Source organism: Artemia franciscana, chromosome 2 (assembly GCF_032884065.1).
Source record: "Artemia franciscana chromosome 2, ASM3288406v1, whole genome shotgun sequence".
NCBI lineage: Eukaryota > Metazoa > Arthropoda > Branchiopoda > Anostraca > Artemiidae > Artemia > Artemia franciscana.
The window spans coordinates 52,856,012-52,874,614 of record NC_088864.1 but is presented as its reverse complement, the minus strand read 5'-3'; the positions used below and the strand labels follow the sequence as shown (position 1 = coordinate 52,874,614).

The 18,603-nt window shown below is 37.4% G+C and overlaps 1 protein-coding gene across 1 annotated transcript in view; it reads right to left on the bottom strand.

Annotated features, from left to right (window-relative positions):
• Window positions 1–914: 914 nt before the first annotated feature.
• Window positions 915–18,603, bottom strand: part of LOC136035198 (cathepsin B-like) — a 109,983-nt gene continuing 92,294 nt past the window's right edge. The window contains exons 4-6 of the mRNA XM_065716795.1: window positions 6,320–6,475; window positions 5,064–5,202; window positions 915–1,244 (exon numbers count right to left, since the gene is read on the bottom strand). Of these exons, the coding sequence (XP_065572867.1) occupies window positions 1,039–1,244; window positions 5,064–5,202; window positions 6,320–6,475 (501 nt within the window). The 3' untranslated portion in view covers window positions 915–1,038. The remainder of the gene's footprint in view (window positions 1,245–5,063; window positions 5,203–6,319; window positions 6,476–18,603) is intronic.

Sequence of the window (18,603 nt, the reverse complement as noted above, 5' to 3'; positions counted from 1 at the left end):
CGACCTTTGGCACGCAGTACCTGGAGTACGTGTAAGTTGGCAACCTCTCAGGTTCTGGCACTCTTGCCTGTTATTTACTTGGTACAATATCTACTGTTTCAGTTTGAAAATGAAAGACTTTTCAATACCTGTCAAATGTCCTGGCTGGAGCTCTGTCAGAAAGAATAGTGATTTCTCGGTATCTTCCAACGAAAGAATGAACTGGTAGATATACTAGGCTTGTGAAGATACTAATTGAGGAAAACAGGAGTCAAAGGGTAGTGATCATACGAGAAAAATGACTGAGGTTAGTCAATGTGGACATGACGACAGCTTAATACAGCCAACTTTCGTCACTGATAGCCAATGAAAATCATTCTCTTTGAAAGAGAATAGTCATCATTGGCCATTACTTGAAGGAAATCACTTGCAATTGATCGTATTCAACTATGTTGAACATGGGAAAAATACTCTCTTGTACTGTATCTTTCGGGGGTACTGTATCTTTCCGGGGGTCCGCAGCTACAAGGAGGAAATAGTAAAGAATTTAAACCTAATTATACAAATGGGAACAGCTCAAGGAAACTTTATTTAACTCAAAAGTTTAAGCAAGGAGAGTAATGCATTGATTTATACATCATGACAAGAAACATGCTTCACATAAGATCCTTCAAAAATTATCACCGGAGAATAATCATTGACAAAACTCATGTCAGAGGGTATTCGGCAAGAAATAAGAAGGTAAGACTGGACTAAACTTATATCCAGAATATTTCGTTTTATAATGAGAATTTCAAAAGAAGCAATAGTTTGTTCTTCTTTTGATGCCATTGATACTTTAAGGCCAATATTTTTATTAGCTCTTAGTAGTTCTGAGGATCCATATCAATTTTGACTAAAATGATCAATGGTTAAGCAGAAGAAAAGCGCAAAAATAAAAAATAAAACGTGTTTATTTACCCAAGCAAAGTAACATAGTAAGCTTCGATTACACACTATAGTTTTTAGCTAACACATTAACTGCAAATTTATATTTAAAGCAATTAATTTACAATACAATCAAAGTAAAGGAAGTCGAGCTGTGATGGAACCCTCGATACCACAGTGATTGGCACCTCGAAGCAATTTCACATATCCATTGTCACCCCAGTCAGAATTCCAGGAATTGGCAATGAGCCAGTAAGGAGTTCCTTCTTCCACTCTCCAGCCCAGAATTCGGATGGTGTGGCCACCAAGCGCCTTGCCGACAACATGCTGATATACACCTAGATTAAAAATAATAGGCTATATAAAAATGTCGCAAAAGGTAAAAAAATTTAATTTAAAGAATTTTGGAGAATGAAATTACAAAAATTTTGTTTTTGGACACCTTGGAATATTTTAAGAGTATTTAACTAAGTTTACAGTATTATCGATAAAGCTGAACCGGAGGTTTTATATATACGAGCCCCATAACAGAAATATCTTTTAGGAAGAGATGGAGAAGTTTTAGATGTGTAAACACACCACTAAATTACATTTTACAATGATACTATACAAAAAAAAACCTTATATGCATTAAGATTTAGGCAAAACCACACAGTGTTCGCTGTATTCTGGTTAACTACAAGTGGTTTTGAGAAGACCGAAAATTGCCCCGTCATGTCCTTGGTCAACCGGGACCACACAGTGTGAAATCATACAGAAGCGAAAAAACATTAGCTCCCATGAGAGTAGAGTGCACTTTGTTTCCTTACAAATGGACAAGACCCACAGACCAGACACCTGATAGGGGAGGAAACGCACGCACCTGAGAATGAGTTTAATAAGAATTAAAATCATTAGCACCACTGACAGTGGCGCGTTAACCATAAAAAAAAAGATCAATATTAAACTGAGAATAATTTTAATAGCATAGAATTTTAACTTTAATTACTGATCTAAGGTTTTTTGGATCCAACCTGAAATTTCCCGAATGTAGTTACATTAATATTATTAATTATTCACAAACAATATACAATAGTGTAATAAGAGGAGTAAACAGATAACAATGGAAACACAAATAGAAAACACATTGGAAGCATTTGTAGAGTAACAGATAGAAAAAAATAAAAAGAGAAAGAAAGAAGGAGAAGAAACAAATATAAAAGCAGGGAAAAAGAGAATAGAAAAGGAACTCACAACTGAAAGAACCTAAATAAACGATGATGGGGAGAGGTACGAATGCAAGCTGTCTTTGAGAGGTTTCTGTGCAGTAATTCTAGTTTTTATGAAAAAAATTCTAATAAGAACCTGGTTTTTTGTCAAAGGTGAAGAAACAACAAAAATTTCCGAAATCTAAAATAGTTCCTTCAGATTTTTTGAATCATTTTGGAGATAAATCCCAGAAGAAAAATGGTTGAATGTTCACAGAAAATCGTGTAGACTTTGGTCGATGCATGTCTGCTATATTTCCCTCTATGCGACCATCTTAACGCATCTTAATTGGATTTTATTATTCTATATATATAAAAATAAGTTGTTTGTGTGTGTGTTGACTGACGTCATGCATGTTTGTCGACTGATGTCATTATAAGGATTGAGCATTATGCCGTCATGAAGTTGTTTATCGACTCACGTCATGTTTGTCGACTGGCGAAATTACAGACCGGGACACAAATGACGACCGGGACACAGGGAATATAAATGACGACCGGGACACTCAAAGAGAAATTACAGACTGGGACACCGGGACACAAATAACAACCGGGAAACAGGGAATATTAATGACGACCGGGACACATGGACACAACTACAATGGGGACGCCGGGGGCACCAGGGGATATATAAATGACGACGGGGACACAGGGAATGTTCGATTAGCAATCATCATCAACAAAGCTCAATGACGACCAGGTCACAGGGAATATAAATGACAACCGGGACACTCGAATAGAAATTACAGACTGGAACACCGGGACACAAATGACGACCGGGACATCGGAAAACAGGGAACATAAATGGACACTGGTAATATAAATGACGACCAGGAGACTCAAAGAGAAATTACAGACCAGGACACCGGGACACAAATGATGACCTGGACACCGGGACACAGGGAATATAAATGACGACCGGGACACTCAAAAATAAAATTAGAGATTGGGACACTAAGACACAAAGGACGACCGGGACACAGGGAATATAAATGACGACCAGGACACGGGGACACAACTACAACAGGGACGCCAGGGGGCACAGGGGGAATATGTAAATGACGACGGGAACACAGGGAATGTTTGATTAGCCATCAACATCAACAAAGTTCAAGGGTAATCATTAGAATAATGAGGTATAGATCTGAATACGGATTGTTTTTCCCATGGACAATTATTTGTTGTATGTTCAAGAGTTGGTAAACCTGACAATCTATTTATATGGACTGACAATGGAACAGCGAAGAATGTGGTATATTCGCAAGTTTTACGTAGTTAAAAACATATATATATCCATCTATATGGACAGGTGGGACACAGGGACACAACTATAATGGCGCGTAACTAATATGGCGCGTAACGATTTACGCGCACGGGAGGGCTTGGGGGGGGGGCGAAGCGCCTCCACCAACTAAGTGTTGGGGTGGCACTTAGCACCACCCCAAAAGCTAGCTATTATTGTAAAAGATTTTGCGCTGGTTATCGGGTATCGTTGGTTATCGTTATTTTTCTAAGATATGGCTTTGAGTTTACCCTTTTATCAGGTTTCTATAATAGGAATAATAAGTTCTATTATGATGTTTTAGTTATAGTTATCAGCATTAAAAGCGCTAAGTTCTTTAGTTAAAAGTTTCATTATATTTTTATTTCGGGATCATAATATTATTGAGTTTTATTGTGTATAAAATAATTTTGCTTTTTTTTTCTGAACACGGTTTCACCCTCCAACGACTTATAAGATAATTTTTTTTTTTTTTTTTTTTTTTTTTTTTTTTTTTTTTTTTTTTTTTTTTTTTTAGTGACAGACCCTTGCAAGCGACACTTTTGATGTGCTAGGATTGATCTCATTACTGCTTTTTTTTTATAACAAATTATTATTACTACTATAAGCCGAGTAGACCATACAAAACAGTATTACGAAGCAAAAATGACGAAACAGAAATTTCAATTACTCTATTTTCTTTAACACTTCACACATTTGCAAATGAGAAAGACTGTACTTTTTATAGTCACCAGCAGTATTTCGATAATGAACTTTATGATTTTGCTGGGTAACATTAGATAGCGTTGATTGCTATTATTTTTCTCAGATAAAAGTGTTGGCTTTTCGTTTCTACTATTTTCTATACTTATTGGGCTAGCTTTAATAAGCCTGCTTAAAAAAAGAACCTTTTTGTTGCTAAAAATATAGTGTAGAAATGTTATGTTGACTTTAATCTCATTGTTGACATAAAAACAAACAAACAAGCCCTGTCAACAGTTAGGTCATTCATTTCAATTAGGTTTCAGCTGACCCTAATAACATCGCTGAAATTTAATGACTCATCACAATGAGCTAATATCTGGGAGTCATACGGGGAATTACGTACTATATTACTGAAGCTCCTTTTTGTTTATATGTGTTAGATCAAATTGTGAATATGCTAATAATTTCATTTCTACGTGTGGATTTCTATTAAAATACAGTTGATATTTTTTACGACAGTAGTTCGTTTCGAATGCCAATTACAATAAGCATTGACAGTGGCGTAGTCAGGAATTTATTTCAAGAAGGGTCCAATTTTGGAAGAATTCTATTTTCTGTGTAGTCTGTGTAATTACACAGAATATTTCTTTAAACAATTTTTCCATTTTTAGGTAGGAAGAAAAGAAAAACAGAACTGTTTTCCATTAAAGTGGAAATAGAATTCCCAAAAATCCATTTCCTGATCATGCCACTGCAAATCCAACATTATGCCTAGGGACGTTAGATGACAAAAAGGGTTTTTCTTCCCTCCTTGCGGCAAATTTTCAACATTGTAAGTATCTTTAGTCTGAATGATCTAAAATAATCAATCTTCAACACTTACTTCAAAAGAAATATTGTGCAAGGAATAAGATTAATTTAGATCTTAAGAAAAACGAATATACCTGATTTGTAGTTCATGAAATCTTCATAGACAGTTATAGTCCCTTCGACAGGTCCATTGGTCACAATTTCACGCTGAATAATTTCTTCTTTTGAACGAACTGAATATGAAGTCTTGACTGGACAAAGAAAAAGGTTTATGAAACATTATGAAGACGCTGCGCCACATAAAGAGACTAAGCGTCGATCACTTTTCTCTATTACTTTGCGCATTTCCAGGTATATCTGTAGTCAATACAATCCTTTACTCAGTTTAATCAAAGGATGTGGAGCAGATGTTGAATAGATGCCTTTAATAAAACTATCTCCTTATGGAGAGGTGGGCAGAATGAAAACGTAGCACAAACAGGTTATTTCAAGAACTCCTTTCAAGTTTTTCTTTTTTCATTCAAGTAGTTCTATGGCCTATGCACTTACCTTGTCCCCTTGATAAGAAGTGTTCGAAGGGGAGGAAACTTCCCAAAAGTGCCGATACACTTGTAGAAGACAAGCACTGACGCCACGTTAAACCTTTGGGAAGATAACGGAACACTAAATCTATTTTGGATCAAAGGTGGTTTCAGAAGGCCGGTCGAAGGCAGACGGCGTAACCAAGCATTGCATTCCCGGCCGAAGGCAGAGAATCAGGAGATCGATAATGCGCTACGTGGACCACTGACTAGCATAAGAAAGTTCAACTCTTTTTTAAATAGAAAACAAGCAGCCATATTCGCCGACAGAATTTATACAGTGTTTACACAGAGAAATAATCAAGCTGGATGACAAAAATCTGCAGTGACGGGATGACACCTAGTTTTCTAGCACATACAAATAAGATCTTATTCCAGCACTTGCCCCGGGCGCAACAATTTAAGGGGTGTAAAATTTCAAATAAATAATCTAAGTGTATGTCATTTTTTATGTTCGAAATTCCATTTTTATTAAAATAGAGTAGAGGGGGCAATAAATGAAAAAAAATACTAATTAATAAATTACTAATTAAATAAAAAAATAAAATAAATTATATAAAGATAATTAAATAATAACATTTATAAGTAATTAAATAAAAATGATTAATAATAATTAATAATAATAATTAATCATAAATTAAAAGAATGATAATCACCTAATCTAAATGCTAATCAAATATTTGGCTCCGGGCACAAAAAAGACTGAAACCGCAACTGAACTCATCAATCAATGCTGAGAATTGTTGAAAAAAAATAATTTTATAATAGTACAAAAATAATAAACAATATTTAAAAAAAATAATAACTACCTTTGTGTAAATCCTTTTCGTATGAAACATCGTAAACAGCTCCATAGGTCTTTTGATATTTGGGCCATCAATATGGTGCTCACAAGCTGGTATTTCGTATGGTTGACCAGCCTCGCTTGTATTGTAGTTACAACCAGAAACAATGCCTTTGTGAACCTAAACGTTAAGAAATTATCAAAAGACTGTACAGAGGTGCTCAATCTTCTAAAATGATATTATACTTTTTGCTGTTAAAGATAAATGAGTCGTTCATAGCAAAACTTACAGACTTTGTTTCAATCCACCATAGGTTTCAGTGTTCCTAAAAATAAGGATTAAAATCCCGAAAGAAAAAAAAGCTTTTAGCCAATCAAAATTAAATAGTTCTTCCGAAGCTATGTGGATATAAATAAATCTCCTAAGTCAATTTCGCCATTGCATACTCTCAGGAGAAAATTGATTTGGCAACCGAGTCACTCACATAAAAAAAACTATTATTTTGTTATTAACTCAGGCTCAGATTTTCTGAAGACGCGGCCAAGGAGTTCGTCTTGCCTCCTCCAACAATTCCCTCTTTGGGGTCCCCCCCCCTCCGTCAATCCTCTGAAAAAGTCATCCGAAATGTAAAACTGAGCAGCCAAAGGGCAACTAAGACAAATAAAAAGGACAAAGAAAGTGTATAATTGCAAAATAGCTATTAGGAAGGAGGGGTGGCGAGCCATTGTGTAGGGGAAGATCCCAGATGCACAATCAGTGTGTATTTCAATGCCCAAATTGTCTAAATCTTCATAAGTTTTCAGACAAACATAGAAAGGGGTGCGGGAGCGTTAAGAACTAATCTCACTTCTCCTTTCATTTAGACCTAGAATATTCGACAAAAACTGAAAAAGAATGCTGCAGGGCGATAACTCCCTCCTTATTTCAAAAAAAAATATTTCGAGCATTTATTTGAAAGCTTGATTTAATTAAATCAATTTGATGCGCATTTCCTAAATTATATGCAATGATGCGCAAAGTATGCATCAGCTAATACGATGGATCCTTTTGTAGGAGGAGGGGGTCAACTGCCTCAAAGAGTGAATTTTAATGCTAAAAGATTCTAACTCTCATTGAGAGTTGATAAAAAAAATAATTTGCAGGGATCGATGGAGGGGGAAGAGGTAGAAATTGACATCTAATCGATCTTGATTTCTGGTAACATTTCTGGTCAATACCTTTATTAAGAAAGTAAAGATTAGCATTAAATCCTGAAACAACCCAAATTTATTCCGTATGGAATAATTCTACGAGGGGGCTTCCCCCTCGTAGAAGCTTTGGGGATGTTCATTCGATCGGTAACCGAAATTTGAGGTTCCCTTTCTAAAAATATTTTGCTAAGAATAGTTGTAAATATCAATGAAGTTCCATTCAAGGATGACATAACACCCACAACCCCTGTGATAAGGGCCGTAAATTATGAAAGCTGACAACTCTTTGCACAGATATTTCACAGTGGATATTTAGCACATATTTTTTAAAGTGGATATTTTACAGTGACGAGAAACTGCAGAGGAAAGGGGTAAGGGGCCGGGAAATGAGCTACAAAAGCTTTTTTCCTGATCAATTCAAAATTTACGCTTTAAGACCTTGGGCCAGAGAGACTAACGAACAAATTTTTTTCGAAGAATTGGCCTCTCCTATAACAAGTGGGGCTAAGAAAACACGCCAATTTCTTCCGATTGGCTAAATACATATGAAACTTTGGGCCAAGAGGATACCAATACAAAAAAAAATTAGTATTTTTATAGGTCTTCCCTTCAAAATGCAGCCCTGAAAAGGGCTGAAACTTTTTTTGCCCACTTCAAATTGAAGGGGGGGTATTTTATAAACTTGGGAGCAAGATCAATCGATTGATAATTGAAAGTTCTTCTGTCTTCCTCAAAGGCCAAAAGCTACAGGACGGCAATGAGCCTTCCTCTCGGTTCCATTTCTGCTATCCAGCCCTCTTCTAGCCCCTATGGTGTGGAATCAAATTTTAAGATACGTATTTTTTTTCTAAAACATCAAAATACCTGATAAGTTTACATTCGGGGTTGGAATCGCCCTCACACCCCCAATGTTAAATTTTATACTACCCTACTATAATAACTCAGCTCCTTACAGAAATTACAGCTTTTTACTAAGCTTTAACTCAGAAATTACAGAGTACAATCATTCTATCGGTAAACTATTTCAAAATTCCTTTCTTCCCTGTTATGACTTAATTGTGTGCATGAGGAAATTGCTATTGTTTTGGGGGGATTATTAGGATGAGGGGATGAACCTAGCACTGCAGCCACAAAGGTAATGTATATATTTCGTAAGCTGAATATCTAAATAAGAAGAATAAAATTAACTATAACACTTTCCTACATTTGAATGTTGTTATCCTTTCTCTTAATACGATATGATTAAACCTATCTTACTAAGTCCCAACCATTGCTTTTTACAAGAGCCGTCTGATATCTCTCAAATAGACAGAAAATTCTAAATAGATAGAAAAGACACAAAATAGACAGAAAAGACATTTACTACCAAATACCAATTATGGCCCAGAGATATCTTGCTAAATAGGAGAAAGGTATGGTTAGCTATTTTTGGACATCACAACGTTTAATTGGGTGGGGTTGTTTCGTCCAAATTCAGCCACTTTTTCCGTTAGCCAAGAGTAAAAACAAATTAAGGATACGGCATTGAGCTTTACAGTCACTACCGACGCCACTGATCTTTGTTCCTTGGCCCTTTGGCCAGAAAGAGCACAGGGGGTTGGATTCCAGCCATGCTATGCTTTCATACACCCTTCGTGTTCACCTTCCCCAGATTCCTTCGGGCACTCATTTAGAGCCATACCAAATCTGGCTAATATTACAGTTACACAGCTTATTTTCGTTCAAAAAAAAAAAATAAATAAATAAAAAACCGTAGGTACTATTTGTCCAAAATTTCCGCCAACTAATAAAGTCATAACTCATTGTAGTAAATAGATTGTCAGGTTTACCGACTCTTGAAAATGCAACATATAATTGTCCATTGGAAAAACAATCCGTATTCAGATCTATACCTCATTATTATAATGATTGCCCTTGAGTTTTGTTGATGGTGATTGCTAATCGAACATTCCCTGTGTCCCTGTCGCCATTTATTTATCCCCCCCTTTGCCCCCGGCGTCCCCGTTGTGGTTGTCCCTGTGTCCCGATCGTCATTTATATTCCCTGTGTTCTGGTCGTCATTTCTTTCCTGGTGTCCCAGTCTGTCATTTCTCTTTGAGTGTCCCGGTCGTCAATCATATTCCCTGTGTCCCGGTGTCCTGGTCGTCATTTGTGTCCCAGTGTCCCTGTCTGTAATTTCTATTTGAGTGTCCTAGTCGTCATTTATATTCCTTGTGGTCTTCATTTGTGTCCCGGTGCCCCGGTCTGTACCGTCATCTTATAATGACGTCATATACACAGCCTTATATACTTATAATGACGTCATATGCAAACCCACAAACAAACAAACATGCATACATACAACTTATCTATATATCTATCTATATATATAAAAATAAGTTGTCTGTCTGTGGATCTGCGTCTATCTGTCAGGTGACGTCATGTTTCTGTGTCGACTGACGTCATGAAGTTAGTTGTCGTCATTTTTGCTGACGGTGACGTCATTAAAGATATTTAATCATGAAGCTTAAGGCTGATAGAGAAAGAAAGAACAAAAAGCGTGCCGAGGAACTACCAGAGCAACGCGAAAGCAGACTTGCTGCTAAAAGAGAAAGTGAAAAAAGAAGGCGTGCCGAGGAATCACAAGAACAGCAAGAAATCAGGCTTGCTACTGATAGAGAAAGTAAGAAAAGAAAGCGTGCCGAGGAATCAAAGCAACCTGAAAGTTATCGCCTGGCATTCAGGTACATCCCAGTCGATGATTATAGCTTGAGTAGATGTGTTCAAATCGGGACAATGTCTAAAATTTGTCCCTATTGCAAGGCCTTGAAATTCAATGGTTAAACAATGGGAATGTGTTGCGCCTCAGGAAAAGTTAAACTTCCTCTATTGGCTGCACCACCAGAGCCATTGAAGACGTTCCTTGCTGGAACTACGTCAGAATCTAAGTGTTTTTTGTCAAAAATCAGAAAATACAACTCATGTTTCCAAATGACGTCGTTTGGAGCCCAAATCGAAAATCCAGATCAATTTATGTCTACTTTCAAAGTAAAAGGGCAAATTTATCATAGAGCAGGGTCCCTTCTACCATTCTCAGGCGAGAATCATAAGTTTTTACAATTGTACTTCATCAGTGATAGAAATTCTGAATTGAATGCACGTTGCGAAATTTCTCCCAACGTTGAAACGACAATCGTTTCCCAATTGCAACATCTTTTCCACAAAAATAATAATTTAGTGCGTCTGTTCAAAACAGCCATCGATTTGATGCCTATTGATACGCATTAAATTATTATTTCCGCTGACAAAACGCCTCCTGGCCAACATGTGCGTAGATACAATGCTCCAACTATCGACGAAGTGGCAATCGTTATGGTTGGTGATCAGTTTTTACCTCGAGATATTATTCTTCATAAGCGAAACGCTCAGTTGTTAAGAATTGCTGAAACTCATCGATGCTACGATGCCCTACAATATCCTATCATTTTTTGGGATGGAGCCGATGGCTATCACTTTAATATTAAATTGATGAATCCAGCCACTAACAAAGAAATGAATAAGAAATGCAGTGCAATGCATTATTATTCCTATAGACTAATGATTCGGCAGGATGAAGAAAATTATATTTTAAAATGCCGTGAATTGTTTCACCAATTTGTCGTTGATATGTATATAAAATTGAATCAGAACGTTTGCTATATATCCGCCTGAATCAGACCAAGCTCCGCTCTGAACAATACATTCATTTGCGAGATGCAGTTATAAATGACGGTAATACCACAAACGTTGGAAGATTAACAATTTTACCTTCGTCATATGCTGGCAGTCCCCGTCATATGCATGAATATGCTCAAGATGCTATTGCGTATGTTCGTCTCTATGGTCGTCCAGATTTATTTATTACATTTACATGTAATCAATCTTGGGACGAGATACTGCAGCTTTTTACTTCAAGGACAATCGGTGGTTCATAGGCATGACATTACGGCCCGTGTCTTCCGGCAAAAGTTGAAATCACTGATAAACTACATAGTAAAACTTGAAGTGTTTGGGTCAGTGCGATGCTGGATGTACTCAGTGGAATGGCAAAAACGAGGTTTGCCACATGCACATATACTAATGTGCATGTACATATACATAAGAAAATTACTTCGAACGAAATTGATGATGTGATTTTCGCTGAAATACCTGATAAAAATGTCGATACATGATATTATTGTAAAAAATATGATACATGGACCTTCCGGTGCACTGAACGAAAATTCACCATGTATGGCCAAAGGAAGGTGCACAAAGAAATATCCTCGACTTTTAGTATCAAACACAATTACTGGCAATGATGGTTACCCACAATATAGAAGAAGATCTACTGAAGATGGCGGTAAAACAGCAATAATAAAGAAGCGTAACGGTACCACCATCGAAGTAGATAACCAGTGGGTTGTTCCATATTCCCCATTATTATCAAAAACATTTAATGCACACATAAACGTTGAATACTGTAACTCCGTAGAGGCAATCAAATACATATGTAAATATGTCAACAAAGGCAGTGACATGGCAGTTTTTGGCTTGCAGCCCGAAATCAAAGATTTCGACGAAATCGTACAATATCAGGCTGGAAGATACATAAGCAGTAATGAAGCTATTTGGCGAATTCTTTCATTTCCGATACATGAACGTAGTCCAGCTGTTGTTCACTTAGCGGTACATTTACAGAATGGTCAACGTGTTTATTTCACGGAAACCAACATTAACAGCTTTTTTTTCGCTTTGCAAAAATGATTCTTTTGCAAAAAAACTGCTGTATACTGAAGTGCCTTCGTATTACACGTGGAATACTAAAAATAAAGTATTTGAACGTCGAAAACAGGGTAAGTCAGTCGACGGCCAACCTACCATCTTCAAAGTTACCACGATAGGAAGACTCTACACCGTTCACCCCAATCAACATGAATGCTTCTTTCTACGCCTGCTTTTGGTGAATGTACCCGGTCCGACATCCTTTGAGTATTTGAGAACTGTAAACGGTACTATACATGACACTTACCGTAGTGCATGCCAAGCTCTGAATTTATTGGAGAATGACCAACACTGGGATAACTGCATCAATGACGCGTGCAAAACGTCAACCCCAAGTCAAATTCGTGCATTGTTTGCCATCATTTTAACATCTTGCTCTCCATCAGCTCCTAGAGAGTTATGGGAAAAATATAAGTCAAAAATGTCCGAAGATATACTCCATCGAAAACAGTTAGAGACGTCAGATATGACTTTTGATTTTACATCAGAAATTTATAACTACACTTTAGTTATTATAGAAGATTTATGCGTACGTATAGCAAACAAACCTCTTCAGGATTTGGGAATGCCTTCACCTAACCGTATCGCTGCTGTTTCGACATGTATAGAATTGGTTCGTGAACAAAGTTACAGTACGAGTGATCTATTGTCGTATGTAAAAAAAAAGCAAACTTTCGCATGCAAACCGATAAGGGTTCGCGTAGCGCAGGTGCCGATCTCCTGATTCTCCGCCCTCGGCCGGGGTGCAATGCGTGGTTGGGGGCAAGTCATCCGACGCTTTCCCGTGCTTTTCCCTAGATTTCTCTAGGTACCCATTTGAAGCTGGGTAAACTTTTGGCTTGTCTTACGGGGAAACGCCACTAACCCTCGTCCTAAAACCAAACTGTCGGCACCACCGAGATTCGAACCAGCGACCCTTCGCTCGTGAGTTCGGCGCGTTAACCACTCGGCCACGGACGGACATTGTCGTATGTACAAAATAACATTTCCAAGTTAACGTCGGAACAAAAAGACATTTATGATACGATAATGCATTGTGTCGAATACATTGTGTCAAGGCTCTGGATCAATGCTTGAAAGATTTGAGAGGGAAGTCGAAACCCTTTGGCAGCACATTAATATTGCTTGCGGGAGATTTCAGGCAAACATTACCTATAATACCTAGATCAACTCCTGCAGACGAAATGAATGCTTGCCTGAAAAATTCTAATTTATGGGCACACGTAAAAATATTAAAATTAAATACAAATATGTGTGTCCGATTACAAAACGATGACTCTGGTCAAACATTTTCAGATCAATTGCTGGCAATTGGAAACGGAAAGCTCCCAGTAGACTCAATTTCAGGACGTATACAACTACCTGCTGATTTCTGTAATTTAGTGACGTCCAAAAATGAATTGATTGAAAAAGTATTTCCGAATATTCTAAAAAATTATAAAAATAATAAATGGCTAAGTGAAAGAGCGATTCTCGCACCCAAAAATATAGATGTCCACGAAATCAACAATATTGTTTTGACCAAGATTCGAGATTAGGCAGTCGTTTACAAGTCAGTCGACACAGTTTTGGAACCAAATGAAGCGGTTAATTATCCATCTGAATTTTTAAATTCCATAGATCCTTCAGGGTTTCCACCACACGTGCTACAACTAAAAATAGGCGTACCAATAATACTTTTAAGAAATATCAACCCACCAAAGCTTTGCAATGGCACGCGACTTGCCGTAAAAAAAACAATGGAAAATCTAATAGAGGCCACAATCTTGACAGGGCCTTTTGAGGGTGAGGCTGTTCTTATTCCTCGCATTCCCATGATTCCAACGGATCTGCCTTTTCAATTTAAAAGATTGCAATTCCCAATTCGATTAGCATTTGCAATCACCATTAACAAAGCTCAAGGTCAATCATTAGAAAAATGTGGTATAGTTCTTAATACTGATTGTTTTTCCCATGGACAATTGTACGTTGCATGATCGAGGGTCGGTAAACCTGACAATCTATTTATATGCAGCAACAACTGGACAGCGAAGAATGTTGTATATTCGCAAGTTTTACGCAGTTACTTTGTATTGTATCTATCTATCTATCTATATAAAAACGAGTTGTGTGTATAAATGTTTGTTTGTTTGTAAAAAGAGCGTTCGCATATGACGTCATTATTAGTACATACGGCTTTGTATATGTACAGACAATGGGAAAGCCAAGAATGTTGTATATTCGCAATTTTTACGTAGTTTGAAACACATATATAAATTCATGTAAATTCACAGGTGGGACACAGGGACACAACTACAATGGCGCGTAACTAATATGGCGCGTAACGACTTACGCGCACGGGGGCGCGAAGCGCCACCCCAACAGCTAGTCTATCTATATATATAAAAATAAGTTGTCTGTCTGTGGATCTGTCTGTCAGGTGACGTCATGTTTATGTGTCGACTGACGTCATATTTTCGACCGACGAAATTACAGACCGGGACATCGGTACAAAAATGACGACCGGGACATAGGGAATATAAATAAAGACCGGGACACTCAAAGAGAAAGCGACCGGGACACAAGGAATGTTCGATTAGCAATCACCATCAACAAAGCACCGGAGCACAAATGACGACCGGGACACAGGGAATATAAATGAAAACGAATGACGTCATGTTTGTCAACTGATGAAATTACAAACTGGGACACCGGGACACAGGGAATATAAATGACGACTGGGACACAGGGACAGAACTACACCGGGGACGCCGGGGGCACAGGCGGGATATATAAATGACGACCGGGACACAGGGATTGTTCGAATAGAAATTACAGACCGGGACACGGGGACACAAATGAAGACCGGGACGCAGGGAATATAAATGAAGACTGGGAGCCTCAAAGAGAAATTACAGACTGGGTCAGCCGGACACAAATCACGACCAGGACACAGGGAATATAAATGATGACCGGGACAAAGGGACACAACTACAACGGGGACGCTGGGAGCACAGGCGGGATATGTAAATGACGACCGGGACACAGGGATTGATCGAATAGAATTACAGACCGGGACACCGGGACAAAAATGACGACCGGGACACAGGGAATATAAATGACGACCGGGACACTCAAAGAGAAATTACAAACTGGGACACCGGGACACAAATGACGGGTGGAATACAGGGAATATAAATGACGACCGGGACATAGGGACACAGCATTAGAATAATGAGGTACAGATCTGAATACGGATTGTTTTTCCCATGGACAATTATATGTTGCATGTTCAAGAGTCAGTAAACCTGACAATCTATTTATATGCACAGACAATGGGACAGCGAAGAATGTTGTATGTTCGCACGTTTTACGTAGTTAAAAACATATATATATATATATATATATATATATATATATATATATATATATATATATATATATATATATATATATATATATATATATATATATATATATATATATATATATATATATATATATATATATATATATATATATATATATATATATATATATATATATATATATATATATATATATATATATATATATATATATATATATATATATGCATATATATATATATATATATATATATATATATATATATATATATATATATATATATATATATATATATATATATATATATATATATATATATATATATATATATATATACTATCCATCTATATATATAAAAATAAGTTGTCTCTGTGTGTGTATCTCTGTCGAGTGACGTCATGTTTGTGTTTTGACTGACGTCATATTTTCGACTGACGAAATTACAGACCGGGACATCGGGACACAAATGAGAACCGGGATATAGGGAATATAAATGACGACCGGGACACTCAAACAGAAAGCGACCGGGCCAAAAGGAATGTTCGATTACCAATCACCATCAACAAAGCACTGGGACACAAATGACGAACGGGACACAGGGAATATAAATGACGAGCAGGACACTTAAAGAGAAATTACAGACCGGGACACCGGAACACAAATGACTACCGGGACAAAAATGATGGCCGGGACACCGGGACAGAGGGAATATAAATGACGACCGCGACACTCAGAGAAAAATTACAGACTGGGACACCGGGACACAAATGACGACACAGGGAAACAACAACAACGGGGACGCCGGGGGCACAGGGGGATATATAAATGACGACGGGGACACAGGGAATGCTCGATTAGCAATCACCATCAACAAAGCTCAAGGGCAATCATTAGAATAATTAGGTAAAGATGTGAATACGGATTGATTTTCCCATGGACAATTATATGTTGCATGTTCAAGAGTCGGTAAATCTGACAATCTATCTATATGTACAGACAATGGGACAGCCAATAATGTTGTATGTTCGCAAGTTTTACGTAGTTAAATATATATATATATATATATATATATATATATATATATATATATATATATATATATATATATATATATATATATATCACAGGTGGGAACAGAGACACAACTACAATGGCGCGTAACTAATATGGCGCGTAACGACTTACATGCGCGGGGTGGCTAGGGGGGTCACGAAGCGCTCCCACCAACTAGGTGTTGGGGTGGCGCGAAGCGCCATCCCTACAGCTCGTATATATATAAAAATAAGTTGTCTGTGTGTCTGTCGAGTGACGTCATGTTTGTGTGTCGACTGACGTCATGTTCGTCGACTGACGAAATTACAGACCGGGACATCGAGACACAAATGACGACCGGGACACCGGGAAATAGGGAATATAAATGGCGACCAGGACACTCAAAGAGAAAGCGACCGGGACATAAGGAATGTTTGATTAGCAATCATCATCAACAAAGCACCGGGACACAAATGATGACCGGGACACAGGGGATGTAAATGACGACCAGGACACTCAAAGAGAAATTATAGACCAGGACACCGGAACACAAATAACGACCGGGATAAAAATGACGACCAGGACACAGGGAAACAACAACTACGGGGACGCCGGAGGGCACAGGAGGATATATAAATGACGACGGGGATACAAGGAATATTCGAAATGCAATCACCATCAACAAAGCTCAAGGGCAATCATTAGAATAGTGAGGTATAGATCTGAATACAGATTGTTTTTCCCATGGACAATTATATGCTGCATGTTCAAGAGTCGGTAAACCTGACGATCTATTTATATGCACATACAATGGGAGAGCCAAGAATGTTGTATATTCGCAAGTTTTACGTAGTTAAATATAGATATACATATATATAGGAAAAGATATAGAAAAGAATGAAAAAGTTTTGTCACGCTTTGGATGTGAAGGAAGATTTATTCTCTGAGGAATAACTTAGTATGATAGTAGTCTTAGATTTAGATGAGTTAAGGTTTTAAGAGAAGAACAGTGTAGTTTCAGGAAGAGTAGAGGAAATTAACAATTGAGAAGTGTCTTAGTCATCAATCCCCTTTAGACCTCAATTTTTATTATGGATCATGAGCAAGCTTTTGATTCAGCTGATAAGAAGGCTTTAGAGAAGGTCCAATCCTTCTATAGTATACCAGATAAATACATTAAATGTCAGTTCTATGTAAAAGCATAACTTTGCAGCGGTTAAAGTGGTTAGTAGCTGGTTTCTTATAAACTCTAACCTTTCATTTTTCATTTAATAATAACTTTCAAATTTAGTTTTACTTTGTCTTCGGAAAAAAGTATACATTTGTTAATGACCAAACGCAAGCATTTTTTATGTTTTGACTCACATCCTAAGTCCTCAGCTACCATCTCCTTTTTATTCTCATTTAATACTGCAGATTTATTTTATTTTGTCTTCTCTCCTCATTTGCTTTTTTCGAATATCTTCTTTTGTGTTCTTTTATCGAATATTTTCTTTCATTGTGAAGAAGCTAACCGCTTCATCTTATATGTAATTTCGATAGCTCTTCAGGTAGGCCTACAAAGAGTGGAAACATAATGCAGTTTAGCATTGAGTATGCTTATTAGTCGGCCCAGTAAACAGTACAGCCGCCTCTGTCTTCACCCGCTAAAGCTGAATTACGAAGCTACTAAACTCTCTTATGCAAAGACGATTTGCAAAGACGCAACTGTGACCAGTCTTGCTAAAGCTATTGTACGAAAGTTTAATATGAAAGGCTATCAGGGTCGCAGCGATAGCTAGCAGCCTAGCAAGAGATGGTCACCTAGTAAAAATACAATAGCCCATAACTCCTAAAAATAATGTCAGTTCGAAACATGAAGTACACCATTAGAGCTGCCTTTTCTAAAACCCATATATGGGGATACTTACAGAAGGAAAAATCCATTGGTTTGAAAATCAAGAGAAGTGGCTGCAA